This window comes from Gracilinanus agilis, chromosome 3 (genome assembly GCF_016433145.1).
Source record: "Gracilinanus agilis isolate LMUSP501 chromosome 3, AgileGrace, whole genome shotgun sequence".
Taxonomy (NCBI): domain Eukaryota; kingdom Metazoa; phylum Chordata; class Mammalia; order Didelphimorphia; family Didelphidae; genus Gracilinanus; species Gracilinanus agilis.
Window position 1 is genome coordinate 123103824 of NC_058132.1, and position 17736 is coordinate 123121559.

At 39.2% G+C, this 17736-nt stretch overlaps 1 protein-coding gene across 1 annotated transcript in view; it reads left to right on the forward strand.

Annotated features, from left to right (window-relative positions):
* The first annotated feature begins 7447 nt into the window (after positions 1 to 7447).
* Positions 7448 to 17736, forward strand: part of WDFY2 (WD repeat and FYVE domain containing 2) — a 175995-nt gene continuing 165706 nt past the window's right edge. The window contains exon 1 of the mRNA XM_044668246.1: positions 7448 to 7584. Within this exon, the coding sequence (XP_044524181.1) occupies positions 7448 to 7584 (137 nt within the window). The remainder of the gene's footprint in view (positions 7585 to 17736) is intronic.

Sequence of the window (17736 nt, forward strand, 5' to 3'; positions counted from 1 at the left end):
TCTGTGCCTTGACTTTCTCATCTGTAAAATGGAGACAATAGGACTGTTAGAAGATTCAAATGAGTTTAGATGCATATATACATATATCATATAAAGAGCTCTGCTCTATAAAGACAGGCTCTTATTATTATTTACTTGAATAATTCCTATAACCGAAAAAGTACTGCCTTCTGAGGCAACACTTATTGTTTTTTGGGTCATTCCAATTGTTAGAGTTCTTCCTTTCCTCAAGCCAAAGTTTTCTCTTTATCTTTTCTCCCTCTGTCTGTAAGTTACCTTCTAGGACCAACCAAAGTGTTCCTTTCCTGCATTTGGCAGCCCTCTCAGGCCTTGAAAACAACCATTATCTTCTCCTGGCTAAAAATCTGTAGTTCTTTCAAATGATTCTCATGTGGAATGAAAGTGAAGCTCTTTATGGTTCTGGAAGCCTTACCCTGGGCCATTTCTAGCTTATCAATGTGCACAATACTCCAGATGTGCTCTGATTGGTGTTTCATATTAAAATTGTAGGTCCCAGAGTCCCAGATGTTTTTCACAATAACTGCTTTCTAATCTTGACTTCTTTATTTTGTACTTATGAAGTTGATTTTTTAAAATGCAAGTGTTACACTTTAGATTACTCTTTATTATATATGATCATATTAGATTTGGTGCTCTGCTGTATCACATCAAGATCTTATTAGATCCCAGATATGATATGTGTTAGCTATTCCTCTTAATTTTTTGTCATTTGCAAATCATAACATCTAAGCTTTTTTTGAAGTCACTGATAAAATTGCTAACCAGCTCCTAATCTTTTTAAGCATTCATTATGTAGTCCCATAGTTCTCAAAATATAGTCCTGGTCCCACAAGACCCTTTCAAGGATTCCTGCAATCAAAACTATTTTTAATAATAATACTAAGTGAGGTCCTGGGCAAGTCACTTAAATCCCATTGCCTGGCTCTTTCTGCTCTTCTGCCTTGGAACCAGTACACAGTAGTGATTCTAAGGTGGAAGGTAAAGGGTTTAAAAATAAAACAAAATAAAATAAAATGATAGATGGGTTCTACAGTAATATTAGTCCTGTATTAGGGCTATATAATGTTATTTCTTGTGCTTGCCTCTCTTATTTGAACTTGATAAAAGACAAAATGTAAGGATTTTAGAAAAAGAAATAAAACATTTACCAGAACACCACTAGCTTTAGTCTCCATACAAAAAGAATTTAATGCTTATGGCATACAATGAACTTGTAAATTTAGGTTCCTGCATTTGAGACTAGGAAGTCAAGGCTTAAGAAGGAGAAACAGAGAAGAGAAGATAATAACAAACAAGGTAAAAGTCTAAAAAAATATAAAAATAATACTAAGACATTTTAATTTCAAATATGGTCAATATTAAATAAAAGTTCACTGGAGAAGAAAATAGCAAACCACTCCAGTATCTTTGCCAAGAAAACTCTGACGACAGTGTGGTCTATGGAGTCATGAAGAATTGGACACAATTAAATGACTGAACAACAGCAACAAATATTAGGATATTGCTATGATATATAAAACATCCTATTTAAGCATATTAAAATAATATTAGTCATAATCTACATAAAAGTTCTTGGGGCAGGGGGTGTCCTCAATACTTTTTAAGAATAGAAACGATCCTGAGACCAAAAAGTTTGAGAGCCCCTGATCTAGTCCATATCTTTCCATCTTGTCCATAAGAATAGCATGAGAAGTTTTGTCAAATGCATCATTAAAATCTAGGTAAATTCTATCTCTAGAGCATTCTTCTGATCTCTCAAACTAGTAATTCTGTCAAAAAAGGAAATGAGGTCATTTTGGCATGACCTATTCTTAGTGAAGTTATGCTGGCTCTTTGAGATCAACACCTCCATTTCTAGTTGTTCACTAAACATTCCTCTAATAATGTTCTAAAATATTTCCTAGAATCAAAGTCAAGCTTACGGACCTATACTTTTAGGTGTTGTTTTTTCTTTCTTGAAAATAAGCATATTTGCTTTTCTCCAGGTCCACTATATTCCTCCCACTCTCCATCATTTTCCCAAAGGTCACTGAGAATAGTTCTACAGTTGTATGTACCAGTTCTTTCAAGACAGAAACGTAGTGAATGCCTGGTCTCTCCCGTGACACAAATTCTAAAGCAGAATGGTCGCTTTCCTTTAAGATCCCCACATTTCAATCAGTCTTTCTCTTAGTTAGTGAGAAAGATTGCTCTTGTTTTTGCCTCCATTGATCTTCACCTATGCAGGAGGGAGAAAATGGGTCAAAAAAGCGGTTTCTAAGGCATTAGAGATAATGAAGATATCTAGATGAGACTGAAAGAAGAACCTGGATATTGGAATCTGGAGGCAAATTACTTTGAGGCTAGATAGGGAAGGGTCTTCCTGGATAGGAATCAAAAGGGTAAGCATGAAGGACTTTTGAAGAATAGCAGTCTAGGCAAGAAAGACCTTGGACAAAATCACTTCGCCCCATTTGCCTCAGTTTCCTCATCTGCAAAATGAACCAGAGAAAGAAATGGCAAACCACTATAGTATCTTTGCCAAGAAAATATGAAATGTGGTTGTAAAAGTTGGACTGAATGACTATAAAAATAAAGTGTTTGCTTAAATCCTAGATTCCTATTTCCATAATTGAGGGTATTCTGAACAGCCAAATTCACAGCAAAGAAATAAAAAATTAATTAATATAAATTGTAATATGGGTAGATATTGCCCATGCCTCTCCTAGATATTCTCTAGGGCAGCTTCAATTAGCTATACATGAAGGTAGGAGAATGGTTATTCTTTGGAACAACCTCTGGGACAAGAAACTCTCTTTGGGGGGCTTGTGCTGGACTTAATTGTATGAGTCATGATCTCAGAAGAGGAAATAGATATGGCAGTTGTATGGAGGAGACTAATGAGAACTATAACTAGTGAGAGTCAAAGTGAGAAATGGAAATTGGAAGAAATAGAATTTCAAGAGTTCAGGTAGGAGCATAGACTTGGGGGGACAGGGTCACAGATAGGAGAAGTCAGACTTGGAACTGATGGAGAGAAAAAAAGACAACTAAGAAAGGCAATGGTCATGGTGTTCTCCAACTTAGTGTCCATTTGAACTAGGATGATTAACATAGAAGCAAGAACTTTCATTTTCCATTCTGATCCCAGGGGCTCCTAGGAATGAGTCTAAGAAGCAGAGAGCACCCATCAGTCAATCATGAAGCATTTATTAAATTTTTTTTAAACCCTTAACTTCTGTGTATTAGCTCCTAGGTGGAAGAGTGGTAAGGGTGGCCAATGGGGGTCAAGTGACTTGCCCAGGGTCACACAGCTGGGAAGTGTCTGAGGCTGGCTTTGAGCCTAGGACCTACCATCTCTAGGCCTGGCACTCAATCCACTGAGCTACCCAGCTGCCCCCCCCATTTATTAAATGTTAATCTTGTGCCTGATACATTGGGCTGGGATACAAAGAAAATGGGGGGGGGGGAAGCATTTATCCTCTCTTAAGGAGCTTCCACTCTCATTCAGTTTTTTGAGTTGCAAAGTTAAGGGAAATTGGAAATAAACTCCCTGGAGGTATAAGAGGTTGATATTCCTTGTATAGATATAGAAAATCATAGGTTCATAGATCTATAGCTAGAAAGAGCACTATGGGCCATCTGATTTGACCTCCTCATTTTACAGATGAGAACACAGAGGTCCAGAGAAGTTGTGTCAGAAGCTGAGACAGGTCTTCTGACTCCAGAGTCTGAGCTTTTTCACCACACTGTTTCTCTTAGATCACTTTTCTTGGTATATTTGTTTTGTGTCTGTGGTATGTCATATTGCAATTGTCAAGTTTTTGTCTGATTCTTTGTGATCCCACCCATTTTTTGGGGTGGGGGAGGGCTTTCTCTGTGAAGATGCTGAAGTGGTTTACCTTTTTCTTCTCTAGATCATTTTACATATGAGGAACTGAGGCAGGCAATGGTTAAGTGACTTGCATAGGGTCACACAGCTAAACTGTTTGAACTTGGGAAAGATGAGTCTTTCTGATACTCTATCCACTGTTCCACCAAACTGCCCTAGCAAGATATTCTCTGGTAAGATGATAATATGCTATCCCTTGCCTTTAAAGAGGGCCCACAAACCCAGCCAGTTCTTCATTCCCACCTACTGACTGCTTGGTTTTGATTCCCCCATCCTCATGCTCCCATGGACACTGTGGGAGATGGAAGTGGCTTTCAGCTTCCTTTTGTATGTTGTCTTCTGCTTTTTGATTATAAACTCCTTGAGGGCAAAGGCTGTCTTTCTTTTTCTTATTTGTATCCCTAGTGCTTAGCACAATGCTTGGCACACAGTAAATGCTTAATAAATGTTTATTTTATTTTGCTGTATTTTATTGTATTTATTATTCTAAGTGGGAGTTCAGACTTTACACTGAATACTTATCACCTCAGAACAGCCATGATGAATCTGAGAGCAGCTAAGAGGTTCACTCTGAGGCCAAGACCTGGTGGAAACAGGCAGGAGGGAAGAGGGAACTAAGGAGGAGGAAAGCTTAATACCTGAAATAAAATCATAAGAACCTTTATAATTTAGGAAAATTATATCCTTTTCATCTTGTAAAGCTCTCCATCATGCCTTTCCGCCTAAGTAAATTTCCTCAAGGTGCCATTCTATGGTTCAGAGAGAAGGGAAAGGACATCTTCAATCACTTTTCTTCCTTTTTTCCCAGTCCTTAAAGGAAAGGAGGAAAGTTAGGAGAAGTAGTAAAGAAAGAAACCCAGGAAAGGGCAGGTTCTTTGGAAAACTGGAATAAAACTAAGTTGATATAAAAGGTATTATCTCTTCCCTTCCCTCTCTCCCCACTTCCAGGCTCAGTCCCCCAGTTACTACATTTTTTAGCTGGTTAGTCACATTATGCCATCTATACATTAAGATTAATCTTCTAAAGGCAGGTAGGAGGCTCAGTGGATAGAAAACCAGGCTTGGAAACAGGAGGTCCAGGGTCCAAATTTGGCCTCATACACTTCCTAGCTGTGTGACCCTAGGCAAGTCACTTAACCCCCATTGTCTAGTCCTAACAGCTCTTCTGCCTTGATATCAATATTTAGCATTTATTCCAAGAGGGAAGGCAATCTTTTAGCTGGTAAAATGACCTAAAAGTGGCAGAGGGCTTAAGTAAGGGAATGTTAACTCTAGACTTAAGAAGATAGCAACATAAAATAAGGGCCAAAGAAAGGCTATTTATTGGACATGATCAAAATGTACTTCAAATACATTACAGGTTAAATAATCTTTTATGAGCTTGTCTGGGAACCTAATTACCATCTAAAGTTACCATTAGTTAGATGGTCCAAATCAACAATTCCAAGCAATGGCAGGTGATTTACAACTTTCAGCACACAAATCTTCCCATCATTATATATATAGTGTATATTGTTGTAGATATTATGGTTAGTGTTAAAATTGTAATAAATAGCAGGTTGAGTTTAGGGAATGAGCCACTGAACTTCTCAAACAACATACCCTAGTTAAGCAATATCTGAAGGCAGTAAACTGAGGCCAATTGGGAAAATTTCATGAGCAGTGGTGAGCACACTTCATTTTAGATATCCAAACAAACCCAGTTTTGCTCTTTAACTCTTTTATCAGAAACATTCCTTCTACCACCCAACCTTTCCAGAACCTTCGGATCTTTGGCATTCTAATTAATCGCTTAAGCAAGAACAGCCATAAAAGAGTGTTATTTGCATTTACATAATGGCCTCCCCCAGAGGGGAGTTCCCAGAGCTTTCCTCTTCTCTCCCCAAATCTAGGTATAACCTACTTTAAAGGGTCAAGGGTGAGGAAATAACAAGAATGGCTCACATTTCCTGGCGCTTTACAGAATGAAATACTTTTGTCGGAGGAGATACCAAAGCTCATTATTCTTAAAGTTCTATGTAAATGTCAGCGGCTTCTGCTGCTCTTCGGGTCCTAAGGGGAACCTCCGGCTTGGAGCACACAGGCCGGTTTGCTTCCAGGACGTTAGGAACAGATTCAAGAGCTACCGAACATTTCCATTTTCTAACCAAAGTGTCCTGTCTAAATTCGAAAGTCGAACTACCATTAAATGCAGAAACTGTGGACGTGATTGTGAAAATTTCAAGAGATGGTGGACAAGCTATTCATCTTAACGCATTCCACCAACCCCAATTTAGCTACTGGCTCTCTTATCTGTAACATTACCTCCCTCCTCCACCTCACCTTTCCCGCACCTTCCATTCCTCTACGTTCTAATTAATCATTTAATTAGGTGCATGAGCGCCCTTGGCCCAGCTCTTAGGATGGAAGCTGAAAGGCCGGATGTGCAAGCTGGGTGAGCTGAAGCTGTACTAAAACTGGGGCGGTGAACCCAGAAACGCCAATCTGCAGGGGGTATCATCCTGCCCTACCCACTCAGTCTACAGGAGGTAAACTAGAACTCTTTTATTTCCCAGTTGGGCTCTAGGTCAGCGTCTCCGTAGAGAACTCTGGCCCATCCAGCATCAGGGAGCCTGGACTCAGGAGACCGCAACCGCAGCGACAGTCAGCAAAGCAGCAAGAACACAGCCAGGCGTAACTCCGCACCACACGGCTAAAACTACAGGTCCCAAAATGCAAGGCGGTCCACGCCCCCTCTCCGCTATTCTGGACTCGCCGAAGCCGCGAGCAGTCTAGGGATACTCTCGTGCTTGCGCCTGCCTCGGTGCAATGAGTCTAGCTAGGTCCAGTTTCTTAGGGCGCCTATAGTTTCCGCCCCTCTCGGGTTCTCTCAGTACTAGACAGGGCAGGAGTGGGCGGCGCAACAGGCAGGCTAGTCTCTCGTCTGCGGTCGGGAATACGCGTGCTCATTCCACTGGAGGATGAGGAGGGTGGAGCTTAGAGTTTCCACTTAGAAACTAGGGAATAATGGGAGGAGAAAGAATGGCACATGCGCACTAGGGAAGTAGAGACGCTAAAAGCGTCGGTGCTGCCATGCTTGAGCTGTCGGGAAACCTCACAAAAGACGCCTGCGCAAGAGTCTCCGATTCCCCGCCTAGTCGGGACCCTGTCCCATTTCCTGGAAGTGATGTTAATTATACGTAATCCAGCTGCATATGCTCCTCCCCTCGGACTCTGGGCCCTGCCCCTGAGGGATGGCCCAGCTCCTTTCTCCTCCTCCCTCCCTCCCCTCCCTTCTCTTGCTCTTGGCTCCGTCCCCTCCCCTCCCTAGGGCCGTGGTGGCGCCTCTGATCGCCACTGTTGCTGTAGCTGCTGGGCCCGCAAGTGCCACTGAGTTATCCCGGAGTCGCAAGCGGGATATGATCTGTGCCTGCCACTGTCCCTGTCCCGCCGGTCAGCTGCCCCAACGCAACCCCGAACCCGCATCCGCGGGGTTGTGCGTTCTTGCGTGTGCCGGTGCCCTACCCGGGCCCCGCGGCTGCGACTGCGGTGCCCCCCGGCCCGCCCCCTCCTCCCATGGCGGCGGAGATCCAGCCGAAGGCGCTGACCCGCAAGCCGATTTTGCTGCAGCGGGTGGAGGGGTCCCAGGACGTGGTGAACATGGCAGTGATCGTGCCCAAAGAGGAGGGAGTCATCAGCGTCTCAGAGGACAGGTACGGGACTCTGCGGGGATGCCCCAAGCGGGATGATGAGGACGGGGCCGGTGATTCTTTTCCTCTCTTGCACCTCCTCCCCAGTGCTTTTGTTCCTTGTCTTCTACTTTCTTCACTCTTTCTTCCGGGTGGTCTCTCTAGTCTCCCCTGGAGTGTACATCCCAGCGCCCTAGCTAGCCGCTACTGAGCGAGTGCTGCGCGCCGCCTCCTTGGGCTGCCTGTCTTTTGGACGCGCAAACCCGACCGGCCGCGGGAGCCTTGGGCACTCCCCCCAGGATGTCTGCCTCCCCGCCCCTGGGTGTCCCCGGGATGTTCCCACGGCTGACGGCGAGATGGGGACGGGGCAGAGGACCAACTCTGGCCTCCCTCTAGGGAGTGTCCGCACCTGAGCTGGTCCGCCTTACTGATGCTCCCTTTTTGGCACGGCGCGGCAGGTGCTCAAAAAACGCACAGAGCTGCCCATTGGGGAGAATGAAGCCTATTTGATACATTGTGGTTGCAACGTTTTCTGCCGGAATCTGAGAAAGCAAATCTTCTCTCCCTCTCTCCATCGTTCTTAGTAAATTTTGAAGCTGCATTCAGTCAACTGCATTTAATTTACTGCATTCAGTACACATTACGAATGCAAACCGCTAACTTTACGTTATAGTGTGGTGATTTCTTCACTTTTCTTCCCTATCTCTTTTTGCTTTCAAGGGGGAAGTGCCTAGAGCATAGAAGGAACCAAAAACCAACCCATAAATAGCTTTAGAGTTCCTTCCCTCTTGGTGGCTTTTTTGCGTTTAATTGCATACTGCTTGATTTGCAAAAGTGGAGTCAATGCGCAGACAATGGCATTTCGCATAAGCAGAAACAGCTGACTACTAATTTCTGAAAGAATGCTGTTTGGATATAAGTGACAGGGTCAAAGTTACAGGAACGAATCAGATATACCAATGGATATTTGAACAGTTAATATAAAACTCCTGGATAGTTAAAATATATAAAATATAAGGATATTATGTACTCACTGTAAAATAAGTAGTCAGGTTTTATTAATGAGTAGGAAGCATGCCTGGGCAGATCGATTTCACTGTATTTAATTCAATGTAGGAAGTGCTGGGAGAGGGCTAAGTCATTGTATGGGTAGTGTCACTACTCTTAGGACATCACTCGGGGAGCTATGTCCCATTTATAAATGCTGGTTGGCCCCAAGATTAATCATTGATTGGGTTCTTCTTCAGATGTGTTGTTGGCATATTGAATGATATTCTCCTATCTATATATTACCTGATCCAAAAGAAACCTGATCCATTTTCTCTGCAGTTTTGATGGGAGAAAATGTAAACATACACTTCTGTCCTTGGCAAGCCTTCTGGAATGAAATTCATTGCTGTAATTTAATATGTGGTTGTGGTAACCTTCCAAATTTGGTGAAGAAACTATGGGTGTTGAAGAGGTAAAATTCCATTATAAAAAATGCCATAGAGTTCCAAATTGTTTTATGATGGTAAATCTTGTTCTAAATAAGTATATTGGGAATGGAACTTTTATCAGTTTGTGGATACCTGGGTAGGAAAAAGTAACTGATCTCAGCTTCTATTTAATAAAAAATTAAAATAGATTCAGTAGGGGAAGAGAGACAATAACAAATCTTTTGCCTCATTTCTTTTTCCTAGATTCTCAATCTTTATAAATGTCTCTTTTGTCTAGGTGATTCAGGTTAGGTGGGGTTTCATAGAATTGTTGGATTTTAGTGCTGGAAGTTCTTACTATTTGTCAGGCACTTTGCTAAACCTACATACAAAAACAGCCAAAAAGAGTACACAGTCCAATAGGGGAGACAATATTCAAGCAACTACGTATAAATAACATAGATACAATAAATTATGGATAATCTTAGGGAAGGCATTAATATTAAGCAGGAAAGGGAAAGTCAGCTTGCTAAGGTAGGATTTTGCAGGAGGTTTGAAGAAAGTAGGAAACCTAGAAGGCAGAGTTTGAAGTCAGAATTTGAAGTCAAATATCTAGTTAGAATTTTTACTCTGTTACCTTTCTTACTTTGGGAAAGTAACAGTTTCTTCTAGGCTTGTCTCCTCTGTAAAGTGAAAGAATTGAACTAGATGACTTCTAGAGACCTATTCTAGCTCTGAATCCTTTGAGTACCCTCAGCATTTTTTTTTTTTTGGACTAGACCTTGGAAGTGATCCACCCTTCCCATCCCCATTACTCTACTGTGAGGAAACTCCTACTGATCAACTGACTTGTCCAGAGTAACCTAACCAGCATTGTCAGGGGCCAGAATTTCTGATTCCAAAGTTTGTTATTCAGTCATTTCAGCCCTGTCCCACTTGTTGTGATCCCTTTTTTCTTGGCAAAGATACTGAAATGGTTTGCTATTTTCTTCAGCTGAGGAGTTGAGGCAGACAGACTTGCCCAGGATCACACAGTTAATTTTATGAGACCTACATGACTTTAAGTACATTCTATATCCACTTTGCCATCTAGTTGTCCCACTAAAGCTAGTTTCCCTCTAACTTCCCAGCTTCCCCATTCCATTCCAATTAACTTTTATTAAGTAACTACCATGTGCCCTTGAGCTCTGTGCTAACTAAGCCTTGGAGATCCAAATAAGAAAAAGAAGGACAATAGGAGTTTATAATCCCCTCATGAGGAAGATGACACACAAAAGGAAACTATAGAGGACTGTGGGAAGGGGATACTATTCAAAGGGTGCCAACCAAGTTGAGCTGTTGATGGAGAATGAAAAGTTACAGGGAGAGTTGAGCAGATCAGAGCACTCCATAAAGGAAGCCTTTTGGAAGATTTACTGCCTTACCTTCTAGCTCTCCAATCTGAGGAGAGAGGCCCCTGAGGAGTTGAAGGTATTTAGTATCAAGGACTGAGGCAATCAAACTAGTACTGATTATTCTTATTCTCTCTTCCCCCTACCCCTCTCTGCAGAGGGAAGCCTGGGGTGACACCCCACCAACTCACTTATGGATTTTAGAAGCCTGTTGATTACATTGATTTAGAGCTCTTAGCTCTCATTTGATGATAATATGATGATAATAGAGATTCTTTTCTATGATTGGATTAGACAAGAAATTTGCTTCAGCTCTTTTTATCCCTAAAAATCCTCTGAGGTCACTTAAACTTTCTTTTTATGGGAAGGAGGATTTAGACTAATCACCTCTGAGGTCCCTCAATCCTACAGCCTTCACTAGTTGTCTTGACTTTTGTCTTGCCACTGGATTTCAAAGACCCCAAAAGAGTGAGGCTGATGATTTTGTGCAAGGGATTCACTTAAATTGAATTTATTCTGGAGTCAGAAGACTTGGTATCATTTTGAATGCAAAGGACAACAACCAACCATTCAGAAGGGTGATGAGATTTCAAGTGATCATCTTGCCCTAGTAGAAGGCATGATAACTCTAGAATGGAGAATTAAACCTGGAGAGCCTGTGATTTAGCCAAGGTTATCCAGATAGTTGATGGCAGAGCTGGAACTCAATCCAATTTTGCTACAGCCAATCCAATGCTTTTTTTTTTTTTTTTTTTTTTGTGTATTTGTGTATGTGTGTGTGTGTTTGTTTTAATCCTTTACCTTCCATCTTATATTCGATACTATTTAGTTTCTTTTTCCCTTTCTGAAATGCAAGATATACATTTATTAATTTAATTATAGAGAGTAATTAAGGGGTAATTAAGTTGTACAAGATTCTTCTGTGTACAGAATTACTTTAAATAGTACTGTTACTGCTTAATTCTTTAGGTTATGGACACATATGAAGACTTTTTTGGTAATGCTTTTATTGTAATAGAATTTATCTCTTTTTTTTTTATCCATTTATCCAGTTCTATTGCTAGAATAATAATAGAAGCAGCTAACTGGGTCAGTGGATTCAGGAAGGACTTGAGTCTAGCCTCAGACACTTAATACTTGTGTGACCTTGGGAAAAGTTACTTAAACCTCCCTGTGCCTCAGTTTCCTCCTCTGTAAAATGGGGATAAGCACCTACCTCCCAGGGTTATTATAAAGATCAATTGAAATAACATTTGTAAAGCATTGAGCATAGTACCTAGCACATAGGTGCTTTTTTTAAATCTTAAAATATTTATTTAATTAATTATTTTAGAATATTTTTCCATGATTCTATGATTCATGTTCTTTCCCTCCCCTCTTCCCACCCCCATCCTGAAGCCAACAAGCAATTCCACTGGGTTTTACATGTGTCATTGATCAAGACCTATTTCCATATTATTCATATTTGCATTAGGGTGATCTCTTAGAGTCTATATCCCCAATCATATCCTCATCAACTATGTGTTCAAGCAGTTATTTTTCTTCTGTGTTTCTGCTCCCAGAGTTCTTTCTCTGGAGGTGGATAATGTTCTTTCTCATAAGTCCCTCAGAATTGTCTTGGACTATTGCATTGCTGCTAGTACAGAAGTCCATTACATTCGATTTTATCACAGTGTATTGGTCTCTGTGTACAATGTTCTCCTGGATCTGCTCTTTTCACTCTGCATCAATTTCTGGAGGTCATTCCAATTCACATGAAATTCCTCCAGTTCATTATTTTTTTCAGCACAATAGTATTCCATCACCAACAGATACCACAATTTGTTCAGCCATTCCCCAATCAAAGGGTATCCCCTCATTTTCTAATTTTTTGCCACCCCAAAGAACATGGCTATAAATATATTTGTACAAGTCTTTTCCCACATAGGTACTTTATAAATGCTGTTATTATTAATAGTTAATATATAATACTTTAAGGTTTTCAGAGTACTTTATAAATATCTCAACAACAAAACTGAAAGGGATGCTACTATTCTCAGATGTTGAAACAGGAGGGAGGGAAAGGAATAGCAAATAGAGGAGAAGTGACTTCTCCAAGGTCATACAACTTAGAAGTATGAGAGGCTTAATTTGAATCCAGTCCCTCCTGTCTTCAATTCCAGTGTGCGTTACCATTGCAATACCTAGTTTGCCTATGATTAAAGATATGAAGGAATTATTTGTACCAAAACTGTCAGGACTGTAACTTTTGGGCTCTGTTGGTCTTTGAACTAGTGATGTAGCCTCTCTGGGCTTATTTTACTCATATGTAGATAATTTTTAAGGTCCTTTTTTTTTGGTGGAGGAGAATGTAGATGTAATTTCATTGGTAGAGACATTTCCTCCCTGGTTTATAACTTAAAAGTTTTGAATGCCTGAAAGTTTAAGTGACTTGCTTGTGTTCATACAGATAATTAGTTACTAATAATAATCAATTAATTAATTTTCTATTAATAATGTTCTACAGTTTGTAAACACAGGTTTTCTTGACTTCCAGGCTAGTTCTCTATCCACCAAATAGCTTTCCTTTATGAAATTACATTGCCTCTTCTCTTACTCTGTATTAGTTACATAGCCAGGTCCCAATTAGGGGGAATAAAGAATCCTATGATTTGAATACACACTGTTTAAAGTTATAATTATGTAACATAGAGTAATTGTATTCGACCACTTCTTAGGATTCATTTCCCCTAATTGGATCCTACCTGTGGCAATAATTTGGGCATTGGATCCCTCAACTGAATATAGCATTTAGTTATTGTGTTTGCTTTATAAAGAATAATATCAACTGTTTCCTTTGATTATAGGGAAATTTCTCCCTATAATTTGTGATTTCTTTACCTCTTACTGAAAAGCCTGGGGAGAATATCCAGAAGGTAGTAGAGAAATTGTAAATATTCATGCTAATTTTTGAATATTTTATATTTTTGAATGTCTTAAAATGGATAATGTGTCAATTATACTCAGAGTTCAACAAGTGGCATAATACCCAATAATAGTTATCAAGTGAAAAGGTCAATAAGCAATGCATCTCTTGTTTCACAACACAATGAATAAAGAAATATATATTCTATGATAATATATGTACAACCTAATATTATCTCTGTTTTCTTGGGGACGAGGGAGAGGAATTGGAAGGAGAAAAAAGAATGAGAGATTTTTGAACATAGTTAATATGAGAATTTGTTTTGCTTAAGCATATTATTTATTACATATTTATAACAAATCATGTATTAGATTATTGTTGTTATATATGTTATGCTATATGTAAAAAATGCTTTAAAAAGTCTGTAAAAGTGAGAAAGTTATAACTACAATTAGTTTTAAATCCTCAAAAAATGAATGTACCCTTACATTTTTTAAAAATCCATATCCTTATCCTTTTTCCAGAAACTATGGCAACTGGTTTATGCCAGAAATCTGCCTGGAAACATCTGTACATGTTTTAAAGCCAGAAAACATTTTTGTTTGTTAAGAAAAAAATAACTGATTAAAGTATACTAAATTGAAGACTTTTAGCTTACCCTGAAGTGGCCCAAATGAAACTTCAGGAGGTCACTAAGTCATCAACTTCAGTTATGTAATGAAACTAGATACTGTCCAGTACCCACAAGAAATTAAATCTGCCCAATCAGGATATAAAGATCCGGATATTGCACCACTTTGGAAAGTGCATGCCAGTACTGACTTTTCTGGAGTTATCAAAACCACTGAGATTTCATTTTTTCTTCTCTCCCTGCCTCATACTTTTTGCCTTCTTCCAGAAACTTTTTTTAGTTTAGGTCTAATCATACAATTTTTTTAAGAGCTGAAAAAGAGTTTTGAGCTCATCTAGACCAGTAGCCAACTGTTTAAATTAAACACATGAAAACTGTTGAATCAAACACATGAAAAGAAACTACAACTTCTTGAGTCTATATCTTCTCTTGGGTAACTTTCATACCTTACATTTTGTTTTTAACACCAGAGAGATTTTGTTTCTTTCCAGATGACACTAAATGATCCTGATCTAGAATTTAGACAAACTAATAATATTTAGAAACCAATAATTAATTGTGATTTGAGATCACTGTAATAATGATTAATAATAATATTTTAAGATTCTTATTTTCTTTAGCTCATAATTAGTTGATTGATAGATATGGCATTGCAAAAAAAGTATCTTTATTGTGAAAGACTTTAATAAATTAAGAGAGTAAATTAAAATTAAGACCTTGTCTGTTTGGTACTTGTCAGGGAGGACAATGTCTTTCCATTATTCTTCATCCTTTATTTAGGATAGAGGTTCTCAACCTTTTTTATTATTAACCTATGGACCCTTTCTCAGAATATTGCTTTTAAATCACACATCAATCACAAAGGAAACCAATTATTTTAAAATCTGTTAAAAATTTTTTTTTAAAGTTTATGGATCCCAGGTTAAAACCCTGGATTCGGGATATATTTATCCATTGAATTCCTTAGTGGTTCTGATTTCTCTCTCTCTCTCTCTTTCTCTCTCTCTCTCTCTCTCTCTCTCTCTCTCTCTCTCTCTCTCTTTAATTAAAAAAATTTTTTTCTGTGGTTATATGATTCATGTTATCTCTTTCTCCTCCCTCCTCCTAGAGCTGACTAGAAATTCCACTAGGTTATTCATGTATTATCACTCAAAATCTATTTCCATATTATTCATTTTTGTAATAATCTTTTAAAACTGAAACCCCAAATCACATACTCATATAAACTGATAAATCATATTTTCTTCTATATTTCAACTCTAACTTCTTTCTCTAGATGTGGATAGCATTATTTCTCATAAATCCTTTAGAACTGTCCTGCGTTGCTGGTAGTAATAAAGTCTATTACATTTGTATGAGACAGAATTGAGTGTGCAAATCAGGATGAGATGAAGGCTAGTTTGTTACCTTTTGTTGATTGAGAACTCTGGGGCAAACTTGGGAGGGAGACTGATCGAAGGACAGAAAGGGCAATGAACAGCTGTGTTGCTCCCCTTTCCTCACCTGAATTGGGTTGGAAGTACAGGTGTTTAAGGTCTGGGGGTGTGGGATGCTAATAAGCAGTGGGGAGGAACCTTTATATATTGCCTGTTTACTGCCTAGTCAGTCAGCACTTCTTAGCCCATCATTGAAGTGCTATCTTTCATGAAAGAAATAAACAACTGACTCTTTTTACTCCTACCTTCTGATTCCAGGTTTTTATTTGAATGAGTCATCATTTTTATGTCACATACATTTGATCGTCCCACAATGTTACATTACAGTGTACAGTGTTCTCCTGGTTCTGCTTACTTCACTCCATATCAAGTTCATGTAGGTCTTTCCAGTTCTTTAAGAAGTCACCCAGTTCATCAATAGTACAGTAGTATACCATCACTATCATATACCACAATTTGGTCAGCCATTCCCCAATTGAACCAATCCCCTAATTTTCCAATTTTTTGCCACCACAGAAAGCACAGCTACAAATATTTTTGTACAAACAGGTCCAAGTGGTTCTGACTTTTAAAGAAGACAGATTTAGCCCACACTGTTACTCCTCTAATCCTGTTATGCAGGGAAATGTATTTGTGAGAATTCAAAGACAAGCTTTCTACTGGATTGACATCACCTTTTAGATAGAGTACACCTTTTAGAGTAATTGAAATCAAGTAGCTATTTTGGTCTGTTGCAAGGATATTTATTTACTCCAGGCTAAGCTTACAGAGGTATTTGTATGGAAACAAAAAACCTAGTTGAACTGGACTCGCTACATTCTTAAAATTGATTTGTTTTGGGATCATCTCTTTGGATTGTACTCCATAACATTTTGGCTAGGGAGAAGACAAGAGATTCCCACAGGTCTGAAATGACCCTACACAGTTGGGGCTCCTCCCTTTGGCTCTCTTTGTAGCTTTTCTGCCTGGAAATGCCCACTCCAGATTAAGTAGTCCCCAGAATTGATTCATTTTGGCTGGAATCCTCTAAGTGAACTATTGTGGGATTGGGGTAGGGTTGTGGCCAGTGAGAGCCCAACCCTATCTGGGTAGGTCCTTACTTCGGTCTTTGGGGTGGCTTGGGTTAAATAAATGTTTGATTTTATAAAAGCTTTTGGCTCCTGTGATGCATTCATTAGTTAAGGAGAGCTTTTATGAGTTTTCCTTCTTATGAGTTGTGTTACCATTTATTATCTTGATCAACTGTGTGCTTGGCCTAAAGCACTTTTCTTTTTATCTGAATAGATCTACCAGTAATGAATAGGTATTTGTTAATTATACATTTTAATAATTAGCTAGCGAATCTGTGATCTCTTACCCTCCCCCCCACCCCCCCAACTAAAGCTCCAAGAATCAACTTAAAGCACTTATTTAAAAAACAAAACTCTTGACTCTTTGGTAAATCTTAAAACAAACAAAATCTAGGCCTGACCAGGAAAGCAAGTTCATAGGGAACTAAGGGGAATTATCTTATCCTCATGAAGAAAACAGGCTGCTGTCCCTAGGCTTTTGTTTAGAAAGAATGGCACTCACTTTTGATTAGATAGTTTAAGAGCATTTATCAGTGCTCACCACAAGCACTACCATTATTTATTTATTTTTAACTCTTGCCTTCTGTTTTAGAATTGTTACTAAGTTATCTGTCCCAAGGCAGAAGAGCAGCAGGCATTTGGGATTAAGTGACTTACCCAGGGTCACACAACTAAGAAGTATCTGAGGTCACATTTAAACCCAGTACTTTCTGTCTCTAGGTCTGCTCCCATCCACTGAGCCACTTAGCTGATCCTACCATAGGTACTTTTCTGGCTTGCTTTCTTTTAAAAATTTGTTTTCTTTTTTTAAAAATTTAGAATATTTTTCCATGGTTATATGATTCATGATCCCTCCTTCCCTTTCTCCCCCCTCTCTGAGCTGACAAGCAGTTTCACTGGGTTATACATGTATCATTGTTCAAAATCTATTTCCATAGGTACTTTTCAAGCAGGAACTCTTAACTAGAGAGGCTGGCGAACTTATTTTTTAAAAAATATTTTGAGGGGCAGCTGGGTAGCTCAGTGGATTGAGAGCCAGGCCTAGAGACAGGAGGTCCTAGGTTCAAATCCGGCCTCAGACACTTCCCAGCTGTGTGACCCTGGGCAAGTCACTTGACCCCCATTGCCTACCCTTACCAATCTTCCACCTATAAGTCAATACACAGAAGTTAAGGGTTTAAAATTAAAAAAAATTTTTTTGAAAACTGTATTTCAACATGGTTTCCTTTATAATCTCCCATATTTGATTTCACTAATTTAAAAACAATATATTGTGAATAGAGTCCATAGATTTCACCAGACTTACAAAGGAGTTCAGAACACAT